Here is a 27,439-nt window from a genome sequence, read left to right as displayed (position 1 = left end):
TGATTTTCTGTTTATAACTTTTGACAATTATCATTTGTTTTACAATGAAGTAAACTATCAAAATGAAGTGTACTATCAATAAAAAGGAAAAGAAAGAAGGAAGAAGAAAAAAGAAAGGATCTCTTTTTTAGAAAAAATTAACCACTCTTTTGTGTTTAACAGAAAGAAGAAAAGATCTTGTTTTTTTAAATAAAATTAACCATTCATTTGTGTTTAATGGAACAGAGCAGCTGCTAGGACCCATTGAGAGAAAACACTGTCAACAATTCCACTGACCTCCCTGAAGTGAGCAAGTTGATAGTGGCAAAGTCAAACATGGTAATATCAAGTTCCTGGCTCAGTCATGTATCTCAAAGACGTATTCCTGTCACCAGAAATTACATCCTGCAGACAATAGCAGGCAAGGCAAGGGACAGGAAACAAGGATCAATATGAGTAACTCTGGCAAACAAATTCACTTCAGAAAGCTGGAGCCACCCAGGATCCTGCTGTGATCAGAGAGGCACTGATGTGCTGGGATACAAGGATTTAGCAGGAGAGAGGGCTCTATTGTCATTATAACCTACATCCTTTGGGCTGTATTCATACTCCAGGAAGGGGAAATATGAAGACATCTGAGTTACATGTGTAAATCTGTTAGAGAAATCAGAAACCTATTTGACTGTTGTATTTCATTTGGTGGTTTTCTGAAATATATCCAATATTTTGAAAACTAAATCATGACTACAAGGACTTTATTAAAGAATCCACGATAAGATACGATGATCATCTTTTATTTTTATTTTTTTTTCGATGATCATCTTTTAAATTGTAGTGCTCTACTTAAAAAGATAGAAGGTTTAGAAAGATGGAAGCATAGCACACTCTCCTGGCTCATGTGTGTATCAGAACAATATGAATAAGCTCCAGTTACTTGTTTCTTAAAGATTTTTTTCTCTCTTTTTTTTCTTTTCATTTTTACAGTTCATTTTCCTGACTATGAAATAAATATATGCCAATTGAAATAAATTTATTTATTTCAAACAAACAAACAAACAAGGACTCAAAAATTATCCCTGATTCTACTACCTGGAGACAACCATAGTGCAAATCCTCCCAGACTACTTTCTATGCAAATGCTTAGAGAGTGCAATAAACATGTCTAAAGTACTTGGCATAAAGCAAGTATTTTGTTTTTGTTTTTGTTTTTTAAAGCTATTACTATGACAATCTTTTTCTACCAGCTGTTTTAACTCAGCAATGGGGCACCTGACTGCCTCAGTCAGTTAAACCTCTGACTCTTGATTTCAGTTCAGGTCAATATCTCAGGGAGGGTCCTGAGATGGAGTCCTCTATGGGGCTCTGCACTCAGCATGGAGTCTGCTTTAGGATTCTCTCCCTCTCCCTCTGCCTCTCCCCCTTCTCATGTTCTCTTTCTATCTCAAATAAGTAAGCAAACAAAAAAACCAGTGTATCCTAAATACATTTCCTTTCAAAATTTATATGATTTTTGAATGGATTCAATTTATATAATATCCCCTATTAATGAATAACAAACACTATTTCCTACTTTTTTGTATGATAAACTTTGCAGTAAACATCCTTATTCTTATAGACGTGTATATATGCCCCCCCTTTTTTTCTAGAATTCTTATAGACTTATATATAAACTTCTATTCCAGCTGTTTAATTTCTTGCTTGTTGCTAAAATTTTCTGTGCATTAGTTTCTTCACCTGTAATAGTTGATAATTAACATCTGTTAACAGAGTTGTTCTAAGGATTAAATCTTATTATGTTTGTAAAATGCTTGCTACACTGCCTGGCTGAGAGGTAAACGGTAAACTTCAATAAATGGTATATTTTATTTAGAATAATTTACTAAAAGTGGACTGTTTTGATTCAATGTTAAGCACAATTTATTTATTTTTTATTTTTAGACTTTATTTATTCATGAGAGACCCAGAGAGAGGCAGAGACATAGGCAGAGGAAGAAGCAGGCTCCCCAAGGGGATGTCTGCTCAACCACTGAGTCACCCAGGTGCCTCTGGTAAGCACAATTTAAAGACTTGTGATATATATCTTGTCAAATGACTGTCCAGAAAGATTATACCAATTTCTACCTCTATCACTGATGTCAAGGCTGACAATTCACCATTTCCTTCAGAATGTGGCTACTATCAATATTTTTTAAGTCTGTCGATTTTTATAGGTGAGAAGTGCTTTCTTGTTTTTATTTGTATTTGTTTTGTTACTTGAAAACTTGAATATTTTCTCATATATTTATTAAGAATTTATATCTCTCCTGTCATGTATTGTCTATTTAAATCATTTACATACTTTTCTGTTGGAGAGTTCTTTTAAATTTATAAGATTATGTTGAATTTTAACATCATGATGTTGGGACACCTGGGTGGCTCAGCAGTTGAGCGTCTGCCTTTGGCTCAGGGCGTGATCTTGGGATCCAGGATCGAGTCCCACATCAGGCTCCTTGCATGGAGCCTGCTTCTCCCTCTGCCTGTGTCTCTGTCTCTCTCTCATGGTCTCTCATGAATAAATAAATAAAATCTTTAAAAAAAATAACATCATGATGTTGAAAATCCTTTCCTCACTTCATCATTTGTCTTTAAATTTCCTTGGAATATTCGGCTTCAGTGTTATGCTTAGAAAATCTTCCCAATATACCAAGTATATTATTCATCTGCATATATGTCTATGTACAGACATAGATATACATAATCAATTTTCTGTTATTATATAGATCTTCTGAATCTTTATTCCTGAGAGAAGTATATTAAAAATTCTATTTAATGAAATGTCAACTTCTACAATATCTCAAATAGCATATGTATTATGATTCTATGTGGTTTGGTGCATAAAGTGATATAATTGTTCTATATTCTTTGTAGATTGTACTTTTTATCAACATAAACATTTCTCTTTCTCCTAATAATTCTTTTTGCCCTAAATCCTAGTTTATTTTACATTAATGTTAGCATCTTGAATTTCTCTTGCCAAATTTTCTTATTTTAACTTTGCCTTTAATAGCAATCTTTTTGTGTTTTTTTCTTTTAGAGGCATATCTTATGATTTTATATATATATCTATTGGGTTGTTTGACTCAGTCTGTGTCTAACAAGAAAGGAATTAACCCATTCACATTTAGTATAATGACCAATATTTTACTTTTATTCTTCCTATCCTACTTTATATTTTGGCTTGGTACACTTTATTGCCTTATTCTTTAAAAAAATACTAATTTTCTTTGGTATATTGATCATTTGATTCTTTAAAAATCATCCAAAAGCAAAACATAGTTTACAGTAGCTGTTTCACAAACAATTGTTAACTTAGAGAAGTGGTTTTCAACTGGGGGTGATTTTACTCTTAATGGGACATATAGCAATGTCTTGAAACATTGGGTAGAGGCCAGGCATACTGGTAAACATTCTATAGTGCACAGGAATCCCCTCCAATATCCAGCCTAAATGTTAATGTTAGATTTAGGTTGATAAACCTTGTCTTGGAGCTAATAAATTTGTTATTTGTTTTAGAGACAGAGAGCACGTGAATTTGAGAGCAAGAGGGTGGGGCAGAGGGAGAGGGAGAGAGACAATCATAAGCAGGTTCCATGCCCAGCATGGAACCCAACATGCGGCTTGATCTCATGACCCTGAGATAATGACCTAAGCCAAAATCAAAGGTCAGACACTTAACCAACTGAGCCATTCAGGTGCCCCAAGAAGCTAATAATTTCATAACCTGAAGCCATATATTTTATTTACCTTGGGTTAGGGGGTAAAAAAATTCTTAAAATGAGACATTTAATGAGTATTTTATTACTTATAAAAGAAAAGTGTAAGTGACAATTTGGTAATATCTCTTTTTCAAAAAATTTTCAGACTAAAATATTGTAGCCATACCACAGAACTTTGGTACCTTGCTACTCATTCATCTTCATTTTAAATCTAGTTCAAAATGATCCCTTGCTTACAAGGTATACCTTGTGCCTACTTCTATGGGGAGGTAGGATGGCTTTCTTAAATTTCCTTGTTAGACTACTCAGTGATCATAAAAAGAAGCCAGTCACAACTCCATTCCATTAAGTTCATTATTATAGCATTTTACTGTGCACTTAAAATAGTTACATTTAAAATACTTGGTAGGGGTGCCTGGTTAGCTCAGACAGTAGAAAGCACAACTCTTGATCTTGAGGTTGTTAAGTCTGAGTCCTACATTGAGGATACAAAGATAGACCATCAGAAAAGCTATTAGTTAAGTCATAATATAATATATGGCCTCACCCGATTCACTTATGCAACTTGCCAGGCACAGTAGTGCTGTGTGCTAGAGATGTAGCAATGAAGAAAACATAGAAAAGGCTTGTACCCAAGGAGTTTACAGTATAAGGAGGCTGTATGAGTTAGTTATTGCTACATAACAAACCACCCCCAAATACCTTAAAAAACCCAATCATAGTTAGAATTTCCAAAACATAGGCTGAAAGGCAGCATAACTAAGTCAGCTGGGGCAACTGGGGAAACCCTGCTGACAAGGCACTGTCCCATGTATTGTCCATCCTCTGTTAGCTCAGTCTAGGTGTGTTCTTATTGCCACAAGGGAGAAAGCAAGCTCAATTGAGCCAGTGTCCTTCCAACTCTGCTTACATCTCATCTGCTCATATCTCACTGGCTTAAGTAAGTCACACCACAGAATGTGGTGTCAAACAGCAGAATCCTACCCAGTTAAATGACAAGCTACAGAGATGGGTAAAATAATGAAGCCAATGTTGAAATTATTACAAAGGGGTGCCTGGGTGGCTCAGTGGTTGAGCATCTGCCTTTGGCTCAGGTCATGATCCCGGGGTCCTGGGATCGAGCCCCACAACAGGCTCCCAGCTCTGCAGAGAGCCTGCTTCTCTCTCTCCATCTGCCTACCACTACCTCTGCTTGTGCTCTCCTTCTCTCTCTCTCTCTCTCTCTCTCTCTCTCTCATTCTCTCTGTCAAATAAATAAATAAAATATTTTTTTAAAAAAAGAAATTCTTGGGCAGCCCGGGTGGCTCAGCGCTTTAGGGCTGCCTTCGACCCAGGGCCTGATCCTGGAGACCCGGGATTGAGTCCCGCATCGGGCTCCCTGCATGGAGCCTGCTTCTCCCTCTGCCTGTGTCTCTTCCTCTCTCTCTCTCTCTCTCTCTCCTCTCGATGTGGCTCTCATGAATAAATAAATAAAATATTTTTTTAAAAAATACAAAATCTGTAAAAAAAGAAATTATTATGGTGAGAGACATAAATACATATCATAAGAGCTAATGTTAAGTACCATAAGGAAAATAACAGGATATGGAAATAATGTCACAGAATAGAGGTAGGCCCAGAGGAATGGTGCTATTTTTGATAGGGTGGTCATTGAAAGCCTCTTTGATGAGGAGGTTTTTGAAGAGAGACTTTCATGTGAGGAGGAATCATTTAGGGAATTTGAGGAGTAGATGCTAAAAGGTACAGAACAGAAAAATAATGGAATAAGGGAATAAACAAAAGTGAAAAATTTTCATTCAGTAACATAAAATTACAGCCAATTGAATATACTTTAAAAAGATATAAATCTGCATGAAAAGTAAGAAACCCCTGAGTATGTAATAATACTTAAGTGAGAGAAAAATCAATTCAGTAGTTAAAATGTCATAAATGAATTATTGATTTTGATATTTAATCTTAAGTTTAGTTGAAAATATGTTTAGGATTTATTTTATAGATCAGTTCTTTTTTTTTTTTTTTTATTCATGATAGCTACAAAGAGAGAGAGAGAGAAGCAGAGACACAGGCAGAGGGAGAAGCAGGCTCCATGCACCAGAAACCCGATGTGGGATTCGATCCCGGGTCTCCAGGATCGCGCCCTGGGCCAAAGGCAGGCGCTAAACTGCTGCGCCACCCAGGGATCCCCTAGGATTTATTTTAGAAATAAAGGAGTGGATTCGTAATCATTATTATTTAAAAGATAATTTGTATAAAAAAATTGACCAAATTTGAAGACCCAATTGGAAGGATCCTAAGTCAAAAACTCCACTAGATGGTGCTCTTTCAACTTCCTTTGAGGGAAAACCAAAGTTTGAATTGGTAGCCATGGCTTGACTCAGCTAATTTAACATTAACAAAACCAAATTAGTGCATCTGACTCAGAATTTCCTTGGCTATAAAAAGCACAGTGTATAATCTAAGAACAGTATAAATGTGATAACTAATTGACGGAGACTTTTATTACTAGTAGAAAAATACCATGATTACTTTCAAGGAAGAGATTCTGGGAATATTGTGTTGTGTTCTTTGGGAAATAAGGTCATATAAAATGTGAACATTGGCAAACTTTAGACCTTATCAGGTTTTACTTAATAAGCAATTGTTGAACTAAACAAAGTATTTTAAATGAAAACACACTTCTGGTATACATGAGTATAAATGTGCCAACAGTCCTTTTTGTTGTTGTTATTAAAAATCTATCCTCCATCTGTGATACTACATGTGAAATATATATATATATATATCTACATATATATAACATGAATTATATATATAATGTAAATTGTGTATGTACTGTGAAGTATATATAGTATGAAGTGTACATATAATGTGAATTCTATATGTGTATATATAAAGTACATAAGCTATCTCCACATGACATGGACAATATTATTATTAAAATTCTGGTGCATACTACAACTTCTACATCACATCTGTCTGTGTGGATACGTATGTCGACTGGGGAGCAAGGGGTTTGTTTTCTTGTGGCCCCACATACACACCTGTGGTATGTTGTCAGGACTTAGAGAAGTACATAAATTTAGAAAATTGTTTTAGAAATAATTTGCTAAAAATCTACTTATAGATTAGCATATTTCCAGGCAAGTCGTTGTTAAATAAAGACAAACTGTGATTAAGGCAACCAGAAAATAGGATATGTGGAGGTGACTGTTTGGTTTATTTATAGATCAGTTTAGATTCTTACCAGGCATGTTGTTAGATTGTGATAATAAAAGCATATACTAGAACAAGAAGGGTTTAAATACTGCAAAGTTACAAAAATTAATGTGGATGTGTATTGCATTAATTAATAAACCCTCACTGAAAATGAATTTTATTTTAATATTGAATTAATATTTTAATATTTAATACTTTAATATTGAATATTGTTATGTGCATTTAAGAATTCGATAGGTGTGGGCATGAACTTAATTTTCTAAATTAAGCATACTATTGGTAAACATAATGTTCAAATATTCTAGTGAAACTTTGGTGATTAAAATCAACTTTTTTAGTGACTGGTTTGATATCTCTTGGTAGGTAAAACAAAAGACCTTTCAAGTATTCACTAAACAGCTAAATTTGGTTGTGTTTTCTCACTATTTATCTTTTTTGACATCTCTACCGTGTTAATAGGGTTAACCGCCTTCCTCCTACACATCCATCTGGGATGTCTGCGGCCACCCACTTCAGGTACACTGGCTTCTTTCTTATACCTCCCCTCTCGTGTCCATTTGACTCTTCCATAAATGAGAACGTTTCTTCACTGTTCAATCCTTTGTCAACTTTCCTTTATCTACATTCCTTTACTTCTAAATGGCATCCACACATGGAGTATGGGTAATTGCTTCTGTGTAGGGAGCTCTCAAGTGTTCATATCTTGTCCTGGACTTTCACTGGGACATTTCTTAGATTCTAACTATCTCTAGACGAACAATACCGTGTTCTGGATATTTTCCCCTAGATTTCAGCTCTCATGGAACCAACCAAAAACAGAGCTTCTCATCATCTGCTATAAAACCAATACCTTGCTTTCATGTTCCAGTTACTATGAATGACACAATCTTGGGATTATTTTGTTTACCTCATCCACTACAGTTAATCAGTTTTTAGAGTTCAAAAATTCTACCTTTATGTCCTCCTTTTCACTTATGCCAGTCTTTGTTTGCTTTCTTTTTCCTCAAATATTTATTTGAGAGAGAGAGCACGTGCTTGCACATACACAAGCATGTGCAAGCAGGAGGAGGGGCAGAGGGAGTGTGAGAGAAATCCTCAAGCCCACTCTCTGCTCCATCCCAAGACCCCAAGATCATGACCTGAGCTGAAATCAAGAGTCCCCCATGCTTAACCCACCGAGCCACCCAGGTGCCCCTTCTTTATGCCTTTCTATTCACTTAGATTGCTGTAACTTAGTTGAGATTCATAACTGCCTTATGCCTAAATGTCAACGACGGCCTTCTGGCTTCTCTCTAACTCAGGACTTTCCCACTCCATCCTGGTCAGTGACTCTTATTTGTGTATTTCAGATTACTTGCATTAATAGGTAAGGTAGGGTAGGCAAGGCAGGGTGACAGAGGCTGGCCTTAGAACTGCACCCTGAGGTGGCCCAGGCTCTGGGGAAGGGTTCACGGGAGCAGGAACACACACACAGTCATACAGCCCCGTGTGCACTCAATGGTTTACAAAGGGAGGAAAGCGAATAGAAGCAAGAGATAGCGGTCAATAGTCAGAAGTCTAGATGGGCAGCGGGCTCGTATCCGGGAGGTCTTTCGAATACTGTCTAAATCAAGTTTGGCTCCGGAAAGGGTGGGGGGGGGGAGGGGAGGGCTGGACTGAATAAACACGGAGGGCAGTGGTATCAGTGGATTGAGCCTGGAGTGAGTCTGCTCACCCCTCGGCCCTGTGCCACAAACTGTTAAGACCAGACCCCCAGGTCTTCATAATGCGGAGCCTGTCTGCAGCCTTCATCTTGACCCACCTCGCCCCCCACTGCCTGACCTGCTCTAAATGATCCGAGCCCTGGATCCTTGGATTCATTACTATTCACAGTCCGGCGGCGGCTGCCAGTCCAGACACTCGATGCTCTCTCTGGCCGCGAGTGTGGCTTCCCTGCTCACCTGCGGCTTGCATCCCCTCCCCTTAACGGTACCGCCTCCCTCTCAGCCAAACGCGTGCCCGCGCGGACTCAGCTGCGGGTCCCCTCTGCTCCCCGCAGGAGGAGATCTGTACAGAACTCTCAACCAGGTGCAAACGTGGTGAGCAGTAAAGTGAAAGAGAGCTTGAACGTATGCCGGGAGTGGTCACCGCGGGCCGCAGACAGAAGCCCAGGGATGAGTGAACCAAAGGCCCGACGTGGACACCTGGAGGGGGCGCCCTGCAGCTGAAGCCTGGGCCTCGGAGGGGGATGGAGAGGCGGGAAGGCGAGGTTGCGGCCGCCGTCTCTGAGATGGAGCGAGGGTGAGGATTCTGCAAGTTGGGGAAAATGCAGGTCAGAGGCGGAGGCTGCTGAGGCAGTGCAGCCGTCTGGGCCGAGGCGGGTTGCGCGGGAGGCTCCTAAGAAAAGGGAGTAGCCCCGCAGCCCCGCAAGGAGCAAGCGGCAAGGGGCGAGCGGCTCCTTCCTCCTCCCGCCCCTCTAGCGCCCCCTCTTGGCGGAGCCCAACCTGGAGCCAGCCGCCGGGCTGCCTGCGCTCCGCAGCGTCCGCCCCAAGCCGCAGGCGAGAATACCAGGGCGGGTTTGCAGCCGGCCTGCGGTAGTTCAGCACTTGGCAGGTTTGTCTCCTGCCTTCCACGAAGGTGTGAGTTCTAGGCACGGAGGATAGAATGATGAGCAAGACAATAATAATTAATTGTCCTCAAGTAGCTTATATGATATTATACACATTACAGTGGGGAGAGATAGATAAGTAGAAAACTGTGTCGGGGCGCCTGGGTGGCTCAGGGGGTGAGCATCTGCCTTGGGCCCAGGGCGTGATCCCGGGGTCCTGGGATCCGGTCCGCATCCGGCTCCCCGCAGGGAGCCTGCTTCTCCCTCTGCCTGTGTCTCTGCCTTTCTCTGTGTCTCTCATGAATAAATAAATAAAATCTTTTTAAAAACCAACAACCCATAGTGTATCAGGTTGGTAAGTGCCCTGAGGAAGATAGAAGGCAGGGAAGATAGAGGAGTTCTGATGGGTAGGGGCAGGTATCAGTGTTAACCAGGTTGGTCAGGGAAGGGCTGAGGAAGCAAGAGTCTATAAATACAAAAGGAAGGAGCATTCTAGATAAGGGTAGAGGGGAGTGGAAGGCCAATTCTGTAGGGCCTTATCTGCCACTGTGTGGGCTGTGGCCATTCCCATGGTGATGCAGGCAATACAGTAGCAGCTTTGAAGTATGGAAGTAACATGGCTTTTAGGGGATCCTTCTGGATACTCTTTTTTTTTTTTTAATTGGAGTTCAATTTGTCAACATAGCATAACACCCAGTGCTCATCTCATCAAGTGCCCCCCTCAGTGCCTGTCACCCAGTCACCCCCAGCCCCCTACCCACCTCCCTTTCCACCACCCCTTGTTCGTTTCCCAGAGTTAGGAGTCTCTCATGTTTTGTCATCCTCACTGATATTTTCACTCATTTTCTCTCTTTTCCCTTTATTCCCTTTCACTAATTTTTATATTCCCCAAATGAATGAGACCATATTATGTTTGTCCTTTTCCGATTGACTTATTTTACTCAGCACAATACCCTCCAGGTCCCTCCACATCGAAGCAAATAGTGGGTATTTGTTGTTTCTAATGGCTGAGTAATATTCAATTGTACACATAGACCACATCTTCTTTATCCATTCATCTTTCGATGGACACCGAGGCTCCTTCCACAGTTTGGCTATTGTGGACATGGCTGCTAGAAACATCGGGGTGCAGGTGTCCCGGCGTTTCATTGCATCTGAATCTTTGGGGTAAATCCCTAACAGTGCAATTGCTGGGTCATAGGGCAGGTCTATTTTTAACTCTTTGAGGAACCTCCACACAGTTTTCCAGAGTGGCTGCACCAGTTCACATTCCCACCAACAGTGCAAGAGGGTTCCCCTTTCTCCTTCTGGATACTCTTGAGATTATATTATTCTCCCTGGATTCACCTAGAGCCTGCCGTTGGAATCTAATTCCGGGTCCAGAATCTTGCCTTCCGCATGCTTTCTCTTTCTCTCTCTATATCTGGCTGTTAGACACCAGCAGGGGGAAGTCCCAGCCGTTCCCAGGCCTCCTGGGGGCTGCAACCTCACTCCAATATCACAGCCTGTGGTGTTTTGTACCCTCTGAACAGTCTCTCCTTAAGTTGCTCATGAGATAGTAATCTACTTCTCTGGCAATGTGTTCAGTGTAGGGAGAGTTGGGTGTGGCTTCATATCCAACATTTGTTCAGTCTTTCAACAAGTATGTATTAAAAACCTACATGTATCACATACAGAGTAATTGATATTTTAATATGTTCTGGTAAGGTATCACATTCGCATACTTTTCCTCTGTGAATATTTTACCAAGCATCTTGTAGAATCTCTTACTTCCCAGGCTCATCTCATTCTCAGCAGTACCCCTAATTGGACCCCAAATTACCAGAGCCTTTAAGAAAATTATTTCAAAATGATTATACATTTATAGCAAGTTGCCAAAAAAATTACAGGAAGGTCCCTCGTACTTTTCACCCAGTTTTGTCTATAAATTATACATTTATAGCAAGTTGCAAAAAAATTACAGGGGGATCCCTCATACTTTTCGCCCAGTTTCCTCACACTCTTCATCAGTTTTCTGGGTCAAAACCAGGATGGTACATTGGTACCATCCATAGAGCTTATTCACATTTCACCCATGTTTATATGCACTCATTTGTGTGTGTAGTTTTATGCAATTTTATTTGACCACTACCACAATCGAGATACAAATGTGCTCCATAAACACAGGTTCCTCCCTGCTAATCATTTGTAGCCACACCTGTTCCTCTTTCTCATACTAACCTTTGGCAACTGCTCATCTGTTTTATATCTCTATAATTTCGTTATACATTTTGTAAATAGAATCAGCATAATGCCCTGAGATGTATCTTGAGGTTGTGTATAGCATTGATAGTTCTTTCCTTTTGATTGTTGAGTGGTATTCCATGGTTTAGATGTACTACATACAGTCTGTTTCCATTCATCTGTTGAAAAGCTTTTGGGTCGTTTCCAATTTTTTTGCCTATTATGAATGAAACTGCTATGAACATTCTTGTATAAGTTTTTGTGTGAACACAGTTTTCATTTCTCTAGGATACATGTCTGGAAGTGCAACTGCTGGCTCGTATGGTCCGTGCATATTTAGTTTTTCTGGTTTTGTTTTGTTTTGTTTTTTTTCTTTCAGAAATTGTCAAACTGTTTTCCAGAGTAGCTATTACCATGTCAAATTCCCACAATGAATGCACACATGGTCAATTTTCTCTGCATCCTCACCAGCATTTGGTGTTAACTCACCTCTCTCTCTCTCTCTCTCTCTCTTTTTTTTTTTTACCATTTTGGTTGATGTATAGTGATAACTCATTTATGGTTTTAATTTTCATTTCCCCTATAGCTAATAATATTGAACATATTTTCCTTATTTGCCATCTGTATGTCTATTCATGTCTTTTGGCAGATTTTTGAGAGTTCACACAAATTCACCATCAGGGTTAAGAACTTGCTCACAAACTTCACTTGGCTCCAATTTTGGAGCAATTTTCCCTAAGAGTCACAGAAGAATATACAATATAATAACATTTCTGATACACCTTTCTTCACCAGTGTAGAGGAACAAATTAAGTTTACATCCACTTTTTAAATGTTCTAAGTGTATGGCATATTGTTGAATGTAATGAAATTCAATTTCCATGGTTCAAAATCTCCAAAGCTGATATGCTTTAGGCTAACAACATTTCAATTAGTATGATAATAGAAGTCTTATTATATACTTCATTTGTAGTAATCTTATAATATTAAACAGTTTTTTTTTTGTTTTTTGGAAAAAAATCCATGCTCATTGTATAAAAAAAAAAAAAAAAAAAAGGAAAATGACCTAAGTCTCACCATCTAAAGAGAATCACTGTTATACAGATGGCTAACAGACACGTTAAAAGATGCTCAACATCATTTATCATCAGGGAAATACAAATCAAAACCACAATGAGATACTACCTTTCACCTGTCAAAATGGCTAAAATTAACAACATAGAAAACAACTGGTGTTGGTGAGGATGTGGAGAAAGAGGAACCCTCTTACACTGTTGGTAGGAATGCAAACTGGTACAGCCACTCTGGAAAACAGTATGGAGGGTCCTCAAAAAGTTAAAACTAGAATGACCCTATGACCCAGTAATTGCACTAGTAGGTATTTACTCAAAGGATACAAAAATACAGATTAGAAAGGACACAAGCCCCCCAATGTTTATGGTAGCATTATCAACAATAGCCAAACAGTGGAAAGATTCCAAATGTCCATTGATGGATGCATGGATAAAGAAGATGCGGTGGTTTACTCAACCATTAAAAAGAACAAAATCTTGACATTTGCAACAATGTGGATGGAGCTAGGGTGTATTATGCCAAATGAAATGTTAGAGAAAGATAAATACCATATGATTTCACTCATATGTGGAATTTAAGAAACAAAACAGATGAACATATGGGAAAGAAAAAAAGGAGAGAGAGGTTATCAAACCATAAGAGACTCAACTAAAGAGAACAAACTGACGGTTGATGGAGGGAGCTGGTGGGGTGGGGGATGGGCTAAATGGGTGATGGGTATTAAGGAGGGCACTTGTAATGAGCACCAGGTATTACATGAAAGTGATGAATCACTAAATTCTACATCTGCAGCTAATTTTATCATATATGTTAACTAGCTAGAATTTAAATACAAACTTGAGAAAAAATAAAGATAATTAGTATTAATTGGTGGTCATACTTTTACATTTGTGTGTGTATATATATGTATTTATATATATTCTCTGCACACTTAAATATATTTATAATTTATGTTATTGGTGTGTTGCTGTTCTGTCTCTTGTTTCTCACAAGCATATATTATTGACTTTCTTCCATATTAGTATAGATCTATCTGCATTTAATTTTAAAGCCTATATAGTAAGCCATTGTGTATGTGTACATTTAACCAGCTTCCCTATTGATAGTTCCAATTTTTTACTGTTATAAATAATGCTTTAGTGAATGTTCTTGTGGGGATAGTCTTTAAAATTTTTCTGTTTTCTTAAGAGTGTATCACTAGAAGTGGGATTTCTGAGCCAAAAGTCATGTATGACTATATGTATATGACGTATTTATGATACATATGTATATTCATATATACATTCATGTATATGCATATGTATCTTAAATATGTCTATATCAGTTTGTAGATGTTTACAAACTGCCATTTAGAAAGATTGTATCAATTTAGACTTTTCCCAACACTAAGTTCTTATAAATTTCTTAACCTTTCGGGGATCCCTGGGTGGCTCAGAGGTTTAGCACCTGCCTTTGGCCCAGGATGTGATCCTGGAGTCCTGGGATCGAGTTCCACATTGGGCTCCCGGCATGGAGCCTGCTTCTCCCTCTGCCTGTGTCTCTGCCCCTCTCTCTCTCTATATATATATCTATCATGAATAAATAAATAAAATCTTTTAAAATTTTTTCTTAAACTTTTACTTATATTTCCTTTCCAACAAATTTGTTTTCTTTTTTTAAGGTTTTGGAACACATAAACCCAAATAATTTTGTTTATAATTTTTAAATCATTAACTGAGATGGGAGCACTGGGCTTTGTGAGGCTAGGTTAGTAAAACTTTTTCTGTAAGATGGACATTTTCTAGAACTGTTCCTCCAGGAGCTGAATGTGTTTGGGAATGTGATCTGCTTCAATGGCTTTGTTATTGGGCCTCCCAGGCTGCTCCCACAGTGCTGACCTCACAAATGAGGTCAGGAAAAGCAGTACACAAATGATACTTATGGATGGAGGAATTAATTAGGAGGAAGAAAATGTCCAAGATAACTACCAGTAGGCCAAAACTTCAAAGATGGAAAGCTGTGGCATTTAAAGCAAGCATAAGCCAGCAAATCCTAATTACAAAGTTAGGGATTCATTGTAATGTTAGATCATGTTGCAGTCAGGGTTCACTCAAAAAAATTTTTTAAAGGGATGCCTGGGTGGCTCAGCGGTTGAGCGTCTGCCTTTGGCTCAGAGTCCCAGGATCGGGTCCCACATCAGGCTCCCTGCTTGGACTCTGCTTCTCCCTCTGCCTATGTCTCTGCCCCCCTCTCTCTCGCTCGCTCTCTCTCTCTTTCTGTCTCTCATGAATAAATAAAATCTTAAATTTTTTTTTAAATCTGAGCAATGAAGTACAGCATTTTAATTATGATCTGGAGGACAAAAAACACCCTGACATATTCCCAAATTTGCAACTTGGAACACTTCTTTTTTGTAAGTATTTGAAATTATTTTTCAAGGTCCAACAGATATTTGGTTTAATGGTTTAGTAAGTGAAATTATTTTTTACATGATGACATTACTATGTTTTGTCTTATAAATTTTTTCAGATTAAGCAACAAGAAGGCTGTGTGCAAAATTGTACATTGTAGTAATTTGGAAATGTGCGTTCATGATACTGCACCTAACATTAGGTAAGAATTCAGTTACAATATGCATCTTATATATATATTTTTTAATTCCTGAGAGACACAGAGAGAGAGAGAGAGAGAGAGAGAGAGAGAGAGAGACAGAGGCAGAGAGAGCCCGATGTGGGACTCAAACTCCAGACCGCGGGATCAGGACAGGAGCTGAAGGCAGATACTCAACCGTGGAGCCACCCAGGCATCCCCTTATATACTTCTAACACTTGCTCAGAAGAATTTCTTTCATTACCCTCTATCAATGAAATGCTTACAGTTCTATATTTTCAGCAGTACATCTTTCTTGATCCAATTCTAGAGGATTTTCCAGGATTATAGAAAACTAGTATGAAGTGTTTGCAAGCTATTTTAGATGTATTTTTGGACTGAGTTCTGGAGTCATTGCACTTTAAATCTATGGTGCTAGATTTAATAGTGGAATTTGTGGCTTCCGTCTAGCTGGCTTCTTCTAAATAATACTATGGTAGTAAAATACCTAATTACAGGTTCTCCCCTTTGCTGGGCATTTCAGCCTCTATCTGTACGTAAAGGTTTCTGTGTTAGTCAGGTGTGGTGGTAGGGCAGAGTCAGTAAGAAGTTCCAGGTTCCAGGTCTTTTTCTGCAGAACATTAGTTATGTCACCTGGGATCGATCCTTAACACCTCTGCTTCATTATTGTTAAGATCAAGAGATTGAATTGCTGACATCATAAAGATCCTTCGATATAAAATTGTATGAAAATATAATTTATGAACTCATGTAAAACAAGATTTGTACTGTTTTTGCCAGGCATTCTTACTTGCAAAGACAAATCTTAAACCTTAAAAAAAAATTGGGTCCCTATATACAAAAAGTGCTAAAATGATATAGGAATTAACAGTCATCAGAGGCATTATTTGTTGGTGATACTGTGAACCTTAAAAATTAAATCGCCAGTTACTTTACCAGCAAAGGATGAGTTTATTTGGGAACAGCAATGAATGACAACACGGGACAGGCAAGCTACTGCAAAACCATAGGCAAGTTCAACAAACAAAAACAAGGCACATTATTTTACGGAGGAGAAATTTGGGAGTTTTTTTTTTTTTCTTTTAAGATCGTATCTATTTATTTGAGAGAGAGTCCTAGTGTGTGTGTGTGTGTGTGTGTGCATATGGGAGAGGGGCAGGGAGGAGCAGAGGGAGAGGGACAAACGGACTCCCTACTGAGCAGGTAGTCACCCAGGGCTCGATCCCAGGACTCAGAGATCATGACCTGAAGGGAAAGCAGGTGCTTAACTGACTGAGCCATCCAGGCACCCCAGGAGGGGAGGGGGGTGTTTAAACAAAAGTCAGCTGGAGAGAAGCAGGGGTTCAGGGTGATGAAAGTTTCTCATCAGCTGAGTGGCAGGGGTACCTGATTTCTCATAGGAGATGCGGTGTACCTCTTTCCCTGTTGGGGCCTGTTAATTGATGATTCCGTCCCCTTGAGATTCTTCCGTGAAGGGTTTATAATCGACGTTTCTTCCTGTGACTGACATTGGGTGCTAAGGCTCCTTAGCTGCCGCTTCTCGCATTGCCAGTCCCCTTGAGGTTTCCCCTTTAATGTTCAGGATGCGAAGAGAAAAAAAAGTTCAAAGTACACTCCTACATCTTAAATCCTCAAGAGGGTGGTGATTAATTATAGTTCTCCGTGTTTCACATCCAGCCTCTCTGTGAGCTCAGGCATTTGGTCCTACTTCTTATATAAGACCAAATGGGGGTGGTGGGACGGGGGGGGGGGCTGAAAGAGCTCTTAATTATTACTTAGTTCAGGCCAGTCATTTGGTAAGACTCAAGGGTCGAGCCTCAGCACCTTTTGGACTGGTTGACTCTCTAGCTCTGAATCTGAAGAATTTTTCTATGGGATGAAAGGAGGCTCCCAGAGAATAACTTGACCAAAAAAAGCGCGCAGGGAAAGGGGGCACGTGGCGTTCCAGGGCCGAGCTGACTCTCCACTGCCCTCGCCCCGCACCCGGGCGGCGGGAGAAGCTAAGTCACCCTCGGCTCACCCTGGCCCCGCGCTCCGAGCACGGGGCGGGGCAGTTACAGGCGTCCGGACCCTGTAACGACGTGGGGGAGGGGGCTCCTTAGGACCCTCCCTTGAGACGCCCGCAACCTGACCGCGAAAGGACTGGAATCTGCCCACGCCTCGCTTAGGGGCGGGTCCCGCCGGTCCGCGAGCGGGGTCGCCCCCACCCCCAGCGGGTGTAACCGCCGCGCCCGCCCCCGCCCCCGCCCCCGCCCCCGCCGCGGGTCGGGACGCCGGCCGGCCGGTGAGGGCGGGGCCGGGGGGCGGGGAAACTGGCCGCTCCCGACGCTCAGCGCGTCGCGTCGCCTGGTGATGGGGAGGAGGCGGGTCCTGCTCGGGGACGCGCGGGCGTCGGAGGAGCGGCCGCGCAGCCGCCCTCGCTGCTCTCCCGCGGGCGCGCCCGGGTCGGCGCCGAGCTCCGCCCCCGCCCTGGGGCGCGGCGTGCGCACGCGCGGAGCGAGCGGCCGCCTCCGCCCCTCGCAGGGCTCGCGGCGCGGCTCGGCGTCGGGCGCCGGGGCTGACGGAGCGGGAGCCGCCCGGGAGCCGGTGGACCGAGCGGTCTCGACGGAGGGCGCGGGAGGGCAGGCGCTGGAAGAAGGGCCGCGGGGGGGCGGCTGCCGCGGCCAGCGCGGCTGAGGACGATGGTGTTCGAGTCGGTGGTCGTGGACGTGTTGAACCGGTTCTTGGGGGACTATGTGGTGAACCTGGACACGTCCCAGCTCACTCTGGGCATCTGGGGAGGTAACGAGACCGCCGCCGCCCCCGAGCCCGTGGGCCTCCCGCTTTGCCCTCTCGGGGCCTCGGGCCCCTCGCTCGCTCGCCCCGCGCCACCACCTGCCGCCGCCCTCCTCGGGCTTAAATTACGTAAAGCCCGGCGGCGGTTCCAGGGCCTCTGCCCGCGAGGTGAGGCGTCCGCCCTCCTCCGAGGTGCCTGCCGGCCGCCCCGCGCGGTCGGGCTCCAGCTGTGACTCGGGGCGCAGCCGGCACCCCCGGGTTATGACGGAGGCTCGGGGCAGCCCACCGAGGCCGCACGTTGCCGCGCACGTGAAGGCGAGCGCGGTGACCGCAGACGCCCTCTCGCTCGGCCCCTGCCCGGCGCGCGGCTGGACCCGCGCCCCACCTGCCTGCTGGGGCTGCTCGCCGGCTCCTGCTGCGAACGGAAACCGAAACTCCGGTGCACGGCCAGCTCCTGCGGGTGGCGGGCAGTGTTCAGGTCTCAGCCTGGCCCAGGAGTGTGTCACCTTTGTAAGGCTTTGGGGATCTTGTGGGTCGGAGTGAGTTTTTTTTTTTTTTTTTTAAAGAAACTACTCGCCCCCCTGCTACGTCTCAGACCTGCAAGACGGGGATGAACAGGCGCCTAGGTGGCTTAGATGAAGGACCGAAGCTTTACCCCGGTGCGCTTCCATATTTGGAGCGTCATTATTAGCGCTTCCATCCGTTTCAGTATTCTACCCTTTTTTTTTTTATTTTACACGCTCATTGTAAATTAGATTCCTTTTCCTTGTACGAAGTGAGTCTCCTAGGCCAAAGTTAGGGTTAAATTTTTTTTTTTTTTTGGACTTCATATGCACACACTTTCGGCCTTCTTCTAGGATACTCCTTTATCTTGATTTTTCTCCTTTATGGAAGAGTGTGAGTAGGTAATTAGTTTGATAGAGAGAATCTGTAGTTACTGTGCTGTTGGTCCCCAGTACCATGGTAGAGCCCGCAAGAGCTAGGGACGTGAGTGCTAACTCTGCATCTCTGACTGGTAGCAGAACCTTGAGGATTAACTTGTTCTGCTTCTCATTTGCAGAGTAAAAATAATACGGTCTGTCCTCACACACCTTAGAAGGAAGCCTTGAAAACGTTTTGTAGTGCGCCTTGATCTGTAGTGAAGGTTGCTTCTGCATTCAAGGCGGAGGTTGGTGATAGAGTGCGATTTATGGATGAATTTGTTTAAAATCTGCATACAGTAAAATTCACTCTTGCGACGTACAGTACTGCCTTCACAAATGCAAAGTCGAGGAATGTATCCACCATCACAGTCACGAGAGGGAAAAGTTCCATCAGGACCGCAAAGTTCCTTCTGCTGCCCCTCTTTCAGTCTATCCTTCCCAATCCCCATTTCTCCTGGAAACCATTGCTCTGTTTCCCGACTTTACGGTTTTGTTTTTTCTAAAGTACCACATAAATGGAATTATAAGGCAGATAGCTTTTGGTGTCGACCTGCTTTTATTTAATTTCACTTCCTCTGTAAAATCAGTCTGAGAGTCGCCCATGTGTTTCATGCAGCAGTATTCATTCCTGTGTTTTTGAGTGGTATTTGTTGTATGGATGTGTTCTGTCTGTCTGCTGGTTTCCCTTTCTGGCCATAATGAATAGAGCTGCTAAGTACAGGTTTTTGTGTGAACATAAATTTTTATTTCCCTTGGGTTAGTCACTACCTCAGAGTGGGATGGCGAGGTTTTATGATAAGTGAATATTTAATTTCTGTGAAACTGTGGAGCTGCTTTTCAAAGCGGTTGTACCGTTCTGCAGTCTCACCAGCATTGGATGAGTGCTTAGATGCTCTACACCCTCACTAGCATTTAGTATTGTCATTTCAAAGACCTTTTTTTAGCCATTCTACTAGGTATACAGTGCTAAAGTATTGTTTTAATTTGCGTACCATTAGTGATTGAAGATATTGAGCATTTTTTCGTGTTCTTTGCTGTTTTTATAGTTCATTGGTGAAGTCTGTTCCAGATCTTTTGCTTATTTTACATTGGCTTTTTTTCTTTTTCTATAGAGATTTAAGTTACATACTATTAAGTTCACCCTTTTAAAAGTGTTATTTTTTTAATATAGTTGACATACAGTGTTATTAGTTTTAGATGTGGAACAGTGATTCAACAATTCTAAAGGTATGAAATGCTCACCATGATAAATGTTGTCACCATCTGTTGCCTTAAAGGTTATGACAGTATTAACTGCGTTTCCTTTGCTGTACTTTTCCTCTTGAATTATCCTTCTAAAATGTACAAGTAAGTGTTTTTTCGTGCATAATTTTTTTCGCAAAATTATGCAGCTATGACCACTAATTCCAGAACATTCTCAAAACTCCCAAATAAACCTCCTACCCATAGCCATTAGCAGTCACTCCCAAATTTTCTCCTGATCCCCCCAACCTCACCTCCAGCAGCTACTAATCTACTTTATATCTCTATGGATTTATCAATTCTGGACATTTCATTTAAATATAATTATGCAACATAAGTGGCCTTTTGTTTCTGGCTGCTTTCACTTCAAATTATATTTTCGAGCTACATGTTGTAGCATGTATCACTTCTTTTTATGACTGAGTAATATTCCATTGTCTGAATAGATCACATTTTATCTGTTCATCAGGTGATGGTCATTTAGATTATTCCTACTTTTTGGCTTTTATGAGTAATGTTGCTATGATCATTTCATACACAAGTTTTTTTTTTTGTGGGAATATGTTCTAAATTTTCTTGGGTATATGCCTAAGGGTGGAATTGCTGAATCATAGGGTAACTGACTTCTTAAAAGGGAACTGCCAAACTCTTTATCAAAGTATTGTCTTATGGTTAAGAGTTCTTTACATATTATGTGTGAGTCCTTTGTCAGATATGTGATTTGAAAATGTTTTCTTTCAGTCTCTGAAGTCTGTCTTTTGCAAAGCAAAAGGTTTAAATTTTGATCGAGTCCCCTTTAGCAGAAACTTTTCATGAATCATACTTTGGTGTCTATGAAATCTTTGCCTTCCGTGAAGTCACAAAGATTTTTCTCCTACGTTTTCTTGCAGAACTTTTATGATTTTATGTTTTTTATTTAGATTTCTGATGCATCTCTGTATAAGGTATGGTATAGGTTGAAGGTTGTTCATTTGTTTGCATGTGGATGCAAATGTTCAATTGTTGCAAGCACCACACTTGTCTTGATAACACTAGCTTTATGGTAAGTCTTGAAATCAGGTAGTATGATCCCGGGATCCCTGGGTGGCGCAGCGGTTTGGCGCCTGCCTTTGGCCCGGGGCGCGATCCTGGAGACCCGGGATCGAATCCCACATCAGGCTCCCGGTGCATGGAGCCTGCTTCTCCCTCTGCCTGTGTCTCTGCCTCTCTCTCTCTCTCTCTGTGTGACTACCATAAATAAATAAAAAATTAAAAAAAATCTGTTAAGAAATCAGGTAGTATGATCCCTCTAACTTTGTGTTTATCAGATTTTTAAAACAACATATCAGTGTTTTATTTGCAGAAGTTGGTTATATTTTGATAAGTGAAGCTTTAAATAATAGCTTTTAGTTTTTTAAAAAATCCTTTGAGAATTTAAAAGGCAATAATTTTGATAAACTTTATATTTTTAAATTTCAAAATTAGAAACTAGATGCTACATAGGAAAATGGTTATTTTATGGACTTAATATTTTTATGGTTTAATGTCAGAGGGACCTGTTGGTTTTAAATGTATGCCTTTGCTAGATGTCTAATAATTCAGCTAATTTCACTGTTAGCATATTAATAGTGTTAATTAGTATTCAGGAGTTACATGGATTAACCTAATAATGGGTGGTGCTCTGAAGATTTTGTTTCTGAGATGATGTTTTGAAAATTAGAATCCCATTTTTCCTAGAAACATTGTCATATATAAATGAGGAGTTTCCAAAAATCTATGTAATTATAATGTAGCAGAACTATGCTACTATACTGGGCCCTACAAGTAGAAAACTGAGTATCAGAAGCATCTATTTTGTGTGTGGCGGGGGAAGGAATTGAACTTTATCTCACATTCTTGGTGAATTTTGATGTTGGTATACTCTATGCACTACTAAAAAGTCCCCACCCTTTTTATATGTCATCTACTTAGGTAGTACTATTTCATAGACTCATCTGAGATCCATCTAAATTTTATTTTATTTTTTTAGATTTTATATATTCATGGGAGACACACAGGGAGAGAGGCAGAGATATAAGCAGAGGGAGAAGCAAACTTCCTATGAGGAGACTGATGTGGAACTCGATCCTAGGACCCCGGGAACACACCCTGGGTCAAAGGCAGATGCTCAACCACTGAGCCATCCAGGCATACCTCATTTAACTTTTCTTTTTTTTTTTTTAAATTTTTTTTAAAAGGTTTTTTATTTATTTATTTACGATAGTCACAGAGAGAGAGAGAGAGAGAGAGAGAGGCAGAGACATAGGCAGAGGGAGAAGCAGGCTCCATGCACCGGGAGCCTGACGTGGGACTCGATCCCGGGTCTCCAGGATCGCGCCCTGGGCCAAAGGCAGGCGCCAAACCGCTGCGCCACCCAGGGATCCCCTCATTTAACTTTTCTAAGCAATCTAGAACTTCATGATTTCTTCAAGAGCTAGCTGCATCAGAATCAGCCATATGTGCTTGTTACAGACAGATTTCTGAACTGCTTTCCAGAGATTATAATTCATTTATCTGGAGTAGGACATCAACATCTTTTTTTTCTTTTTTTAAACAAATGACAAAGGATTGTGATGTGCATTGCATTGCATTTATAGTGCACTTTTAGGGCAAAAGCATTAGAAATTCAGAGGCAGAAGTAGTAATAAGAGTGGCTTTTGTGGTAGAATTATCATTTGTAATGGCAAGGAATACCTTATACTTTATAGTTCCTTCTGTAGTCTTCTGTCTCTTTCACTCTTGTTTTCTTTAAAGTTATAATACTAATAAATTCACTGTTTCTCTTTTTGGGTGGTGGTGGTTGTTACACCTGAGGTTGTTATGTAATATTAGAAACTTGGATTTTGGGGCAGCCCCCGTGGCGCAGCGGTTTGGCGCTGCCTGCAGCCTGGGGTGTGATCCTGGAGACTCGGGATCGAGTCCCACATTGGGCTCCCTGCATGGAGCCTGCTTCTCCCTCTGTCTGTGTCTCTGCTTCTCTCTCTCTCTCTCTGTGTTTATGAATAAATAAATAAAATCTTTAAAAAAAAAAAAGAAACTTGAATTTCTTTTTCTTTTTCTTTTTTTTTTTTTAACTAGCATATCTTGTTTTTGAAGTGTGCTCTCACAGTTTTCTCTTTACAGTAGAGTTTAATGTTCAGTGACCACTTACTGCATACCCCCAGTGTACTAGTGGCTCCATAGGAAGATGAAGATCAGGGCACAATTCCTTTCCTTCTTTTCAGTTTCATTATTTTCCATAATTTTATCTTCCATTTCACTGATTTGTTCCTTTGCTGCTTCCATCCTCCATGTGATTCAATCCAGTTGGTTTTGCATCTCGATTGTAACATTTTTTAATTTTGACCTGACTAGTTTTTAGGTCTTTTATCTCTGGAGCAAGAGTTTTTCTCATGTCTTCTGTACTTTTTTCAAGCCCAGCTAATGTTCTTATGACTGTTGTTCTGAGTTCATGTTCACATACGTTGTTTATATCTGTTTTTAGCAAGTCCCTGGATGTGATTTCTTTTTCCTCTTTTTTGGGGGGAGAATTCCTCTGTCTTGTCATGGCTAAGTTTCTATCTTTTCCGTGTTATGAAAGCTTGTTATGTTTCCTTCTCCTGAGAGTAATGCTGTATCAAAAGGGGTCATGCACTGTCCAGGGCCTGGTGCTTCAGGAGGTGTTTTCTGGTTTATGCTGTGTGCACTTTGCTCTTGTGTTTTGACTGCTCTTTCCTGCACATCAGTCCTCTGCAGAGCTCCTCACTTGCACTGGGGAGTGTTTGGGCCTTTAACTAGGTGGTGTGCTTTGATTTGTTAATTAAGATAAGTCTTGCAGGCACCATGTTCTTTTCCTCCAATTGTGCAGATTGTCGTCTTGATAGATCAATTTCCTAGTTCAAAATGAATTGATGCTGATCTCACTATGTTCAGGGGTTGAGGCAAGGCCAGGGTCCTCCCACTATTAGACCATCCTAACTCCTTGAGTCGGGGCACAATTCCTGTGATGAGAATGTGCTGGGGGAGCCAAACAAATGTTTATTGAAGTATGGTGGTAATTACCAATTCTAATTCTTTAAAAGTTATTTTTGCCTTTGCTTTTTGAGAAACTTGCATAGAACGTTAGAGCTAAAAGGGAACATTTTATTATGAAAAGTTCAAACATACAGCATGTTACAAGATTTTATAGTCCATATCCATATACCAACAATCCAGATGATACCACTGGTTATGTACTAACAGCTTTATTGAAATAATAATTGAGGTAGTAAAATGCACATGTTTAATGTCTACACTTTGATTAATCTTGACAAATGTATGTTCTTGGGAAATAGTCATCACAATCAAGATAATAAAAGTATCCATCACACTCAAAAGTTCTTTTGTCCCATATCCAGAGGTATCCAATATTCTGATATTTTTTCTACTGTATATACATGAATTCCTGGTTTGCTGAAAGTTTTTTTTACCCCTCTCTAAGAATGTGTGTTGGGTTTTATAAAATGGTTTTTCTATGTCTGCTGATATGGTAATAAGATTTCTTTTCTTCAGCCTGTTAAAGTAATGGCTTACATTTATTGATTTTTTTGAATATTGAATGAGCCTTTCATACCTGGAATAAATCCCACTTGGTCTTGGTATATATAATTATTCTTATACGTTGTTGGATTCAATTTGATACTTTGTTGAGGATTTTTTTCATCTATGTTCATGTCAGATAGTGGTCTGTAGCTTTTTCTTTTTTTTTTTCTGAGACATGCTTATTTGGTTTAGGTATTAGGGTAATGCTGACCTCATAAATGAATTAGGAAGTGTTCCCTCTGCTTCTGCTTCCTAGAAGAGATTATAAGGGTCCTAGTATTTTTTTCCCTTAAATACTTGATAGAATGTTAGTGAAACCCGTCTGGGCATTATGCTTTCAGTTTTGAAAGATTATTAATTATTGAATCAATGTCTTTAATAGATACAAACCTATTTATATTCTTGTGTGAGTTTTGTTGGAATATATCTTTTAAGGAATTGTAACTTTGGTTAAAATTAACATGTTTTTATTCCTTTATCCTTTTAATATCAATGAGATCATTAATGATGGCTCTTCCTTTCATTTGTGATATTAGTAATTTGTGTCTTTTTCTTAATCTGGCTAGAGAGTTATCAATTTTGTTGATCTTTTCAGAGAACCGTCTTTTTGGTTTCATTGGCTTTTCTATTTTTCTCTGTTGAGTTTCATTGATTTCTGCTCTAATTCTTTTTTTTCCCCTTCTGTTTAGGCTTTAATTTGCTCTTCTTTTTCTAGATTCCTAAGGTGGAAGCTTAGATTATTGATTTTAGATCTGTCTTTTCTTTTTTCTTTTTTTAAGATTTTATTTATAGAGAGATAGGGCGTGTGAGAGTGTGTGAGAGCACGTGAATGGGAGAAGGAGTAGACGGGGACAATCCCAAACCAGCTCTGTGCTGAGCATAGATCCTGACTTGGGGCTCCATCTCACCACTCTGACTGAGATCATGACTTGGAGCTGAAATCAGGAGTTGGTCACTCAAACTGCATGTGAAATTTTGAAATCTGTTATTTTCATTTGATTCAAGATACTTTCCAGTTTTGAGATGACTTCTGTGGCCTATTGTTATTTTAAATGAGCATTTATTAAATCTAAAGGTATTTTGGGAGTTTCTAGCTTTTTTGTTACTGACTTCTAATTTAATTCTGTTGTCTGAAAAGCAAATTTTGTATGACTCTTATTCCTTTAAATTTGTTAAGGTATATATTTATGACCCAGAGGTTTCGTCGTCATTTGTTTTTTGTTTTTTTGGTGGTGAATGTTCTGTTCACACATATCCTTGGAAAGAATATGTATTCTGCTATTGTAAGAAATGTTCTACACATTTTTTTCTTTTTTTACTCTACCAGTTTTAGCTAGATCTTTGTTTTTAATTTGTCTATTCTTTTATATTTAGAGTGAGTTTCTTGAGGATAGTGTTTTTTTTTTTTTTAATCCATTGTGTCGTTTTGTCTTTAATTGGTATATTCAAACCATTTATACCTAAAGTAATTATAGTTGGGTTAATGGATAGCTATTGCATTTGTAGCTCTTTTCTATTTCTTGCATGAATGTCTTTTTAAAATCTTCCTCTTTTTATGCCTCTCTTGGTTTTGAGTATTTTCTATAATTTTTTCTCCTAAGACATTAATTATAACTCATTTTTTTTTAAATTTTTACTTATTTATGATAGTCACAGAGAGAGAGAGAGGCAGAGACACAGGCAGAAGGAGAAGCAGGCTCCATGCGCCGGGAGCCCGACGTGGGATTCGATCCCGGGTCTCCAGGATCGCGCCCTGGGCCAAAGGCAGGCGCCAAACCACTGCGCCACCCAGGGATCCCTATAACTCATTTTTTTGGGGGGGGAGGGGAATGCCTTAAAATTGCAGTATGCATTTAAAACTAAGTCCAATCAAATAAAGCTGTATTGCTTCATAGATAGTGGAGTTACATTTTAACAGTATTCCATACCATTCCTTTTATTTTTTATAACATTGTTATCATTCATTTCACTTATCCATAAGCTGTAATCACCCAGTGTGCTATTGTTACTATTTTGAATAGTGTTCTGTTAGATCATTAATAGTGAGGAAAATAAAAAGCTTAGTTTTACCTTCATTTCTTTTCTTAATGCTTATTTATCTTTTAAAGATTTTATTTATTTATTTGAGAGAGAGAGAGAGAGAGAGAGAGAGAGAAGAGAAGAGAAGAGAAGAGAGAGGGGCAGAGACACAGGCAGAGGGAGAAGCAGGCTCCATGCAGGGAGCCCAATGTGGGATTCTCCCGGACCCTGGGATCATGACCTGAGCCAAAGGCAGATGCTGAACCACTGAGCCACCCAGGCGTCCCCCTACTCTGTGAAAACTTTTAACATTTCTTGCAGAGGAGGTCTGGCAACAAATTCCATCAGTTTTTGTTTGAGAAAGTATTTTTTTATACCACCACTTCAAGAAAATTGTGGTAAGATATAAAATTATCTTAATACTATTTTTAGTTTCAGGTATATAGCATATAGATTCAACAATTCTGTACATTACTCAG

General features: G+C 40.2%; 1 protein-coding gene across 4 annotated transcripts in view; it reads left to right on the top strand.

The window, feature by feature from the left end:
- Positions 1-17,940: 17,940 nt before the first annotated feature.
- Positions 17,941-27,439, top strand: part of VPS13A (vacuolar protein sorting 13 homolog A) — a 241,199-nt gene continuing 231,700 nt past the window's right edge. For all 4 annotated transcript variants that reach the window (XR_008662454.1, XM_055309662.1, XM_055309663.1 and 1 more), the window contains exon 1: positions 17,941-18,204. Coding sequence is in view for 3 of the 4 variants with exons in the window: in XM_055309662.1 (XP_055165637.1) it covers positions 18,105-18,204 (100 nt within the window). In the remaining variant the exon portion in view is untranslated. The remainder of the gene's footprint in view (positions 18,205-27,439) is intronic.

The sequence above is a fragment of the Nyctereutes procyonoides genome, unplaced genomic scaffold (assembly GCF_905146905.1).
Source record: "Nyctereutes procyonoides isolate TBG_1078 unplaced genomic scaffold, NYPRO_anot_genome, whole genome shotgun sequence".
NCBI classification, from domain to species: Eukaryota; Metazoa; Chordata; class Mammalia; order Carnivora; family Canidae; genus Nyctereutes; species Nyctereutes procyonoides.
This window is presented reverse-complemented; position numbering and strand designations above follow the sequence as displayed.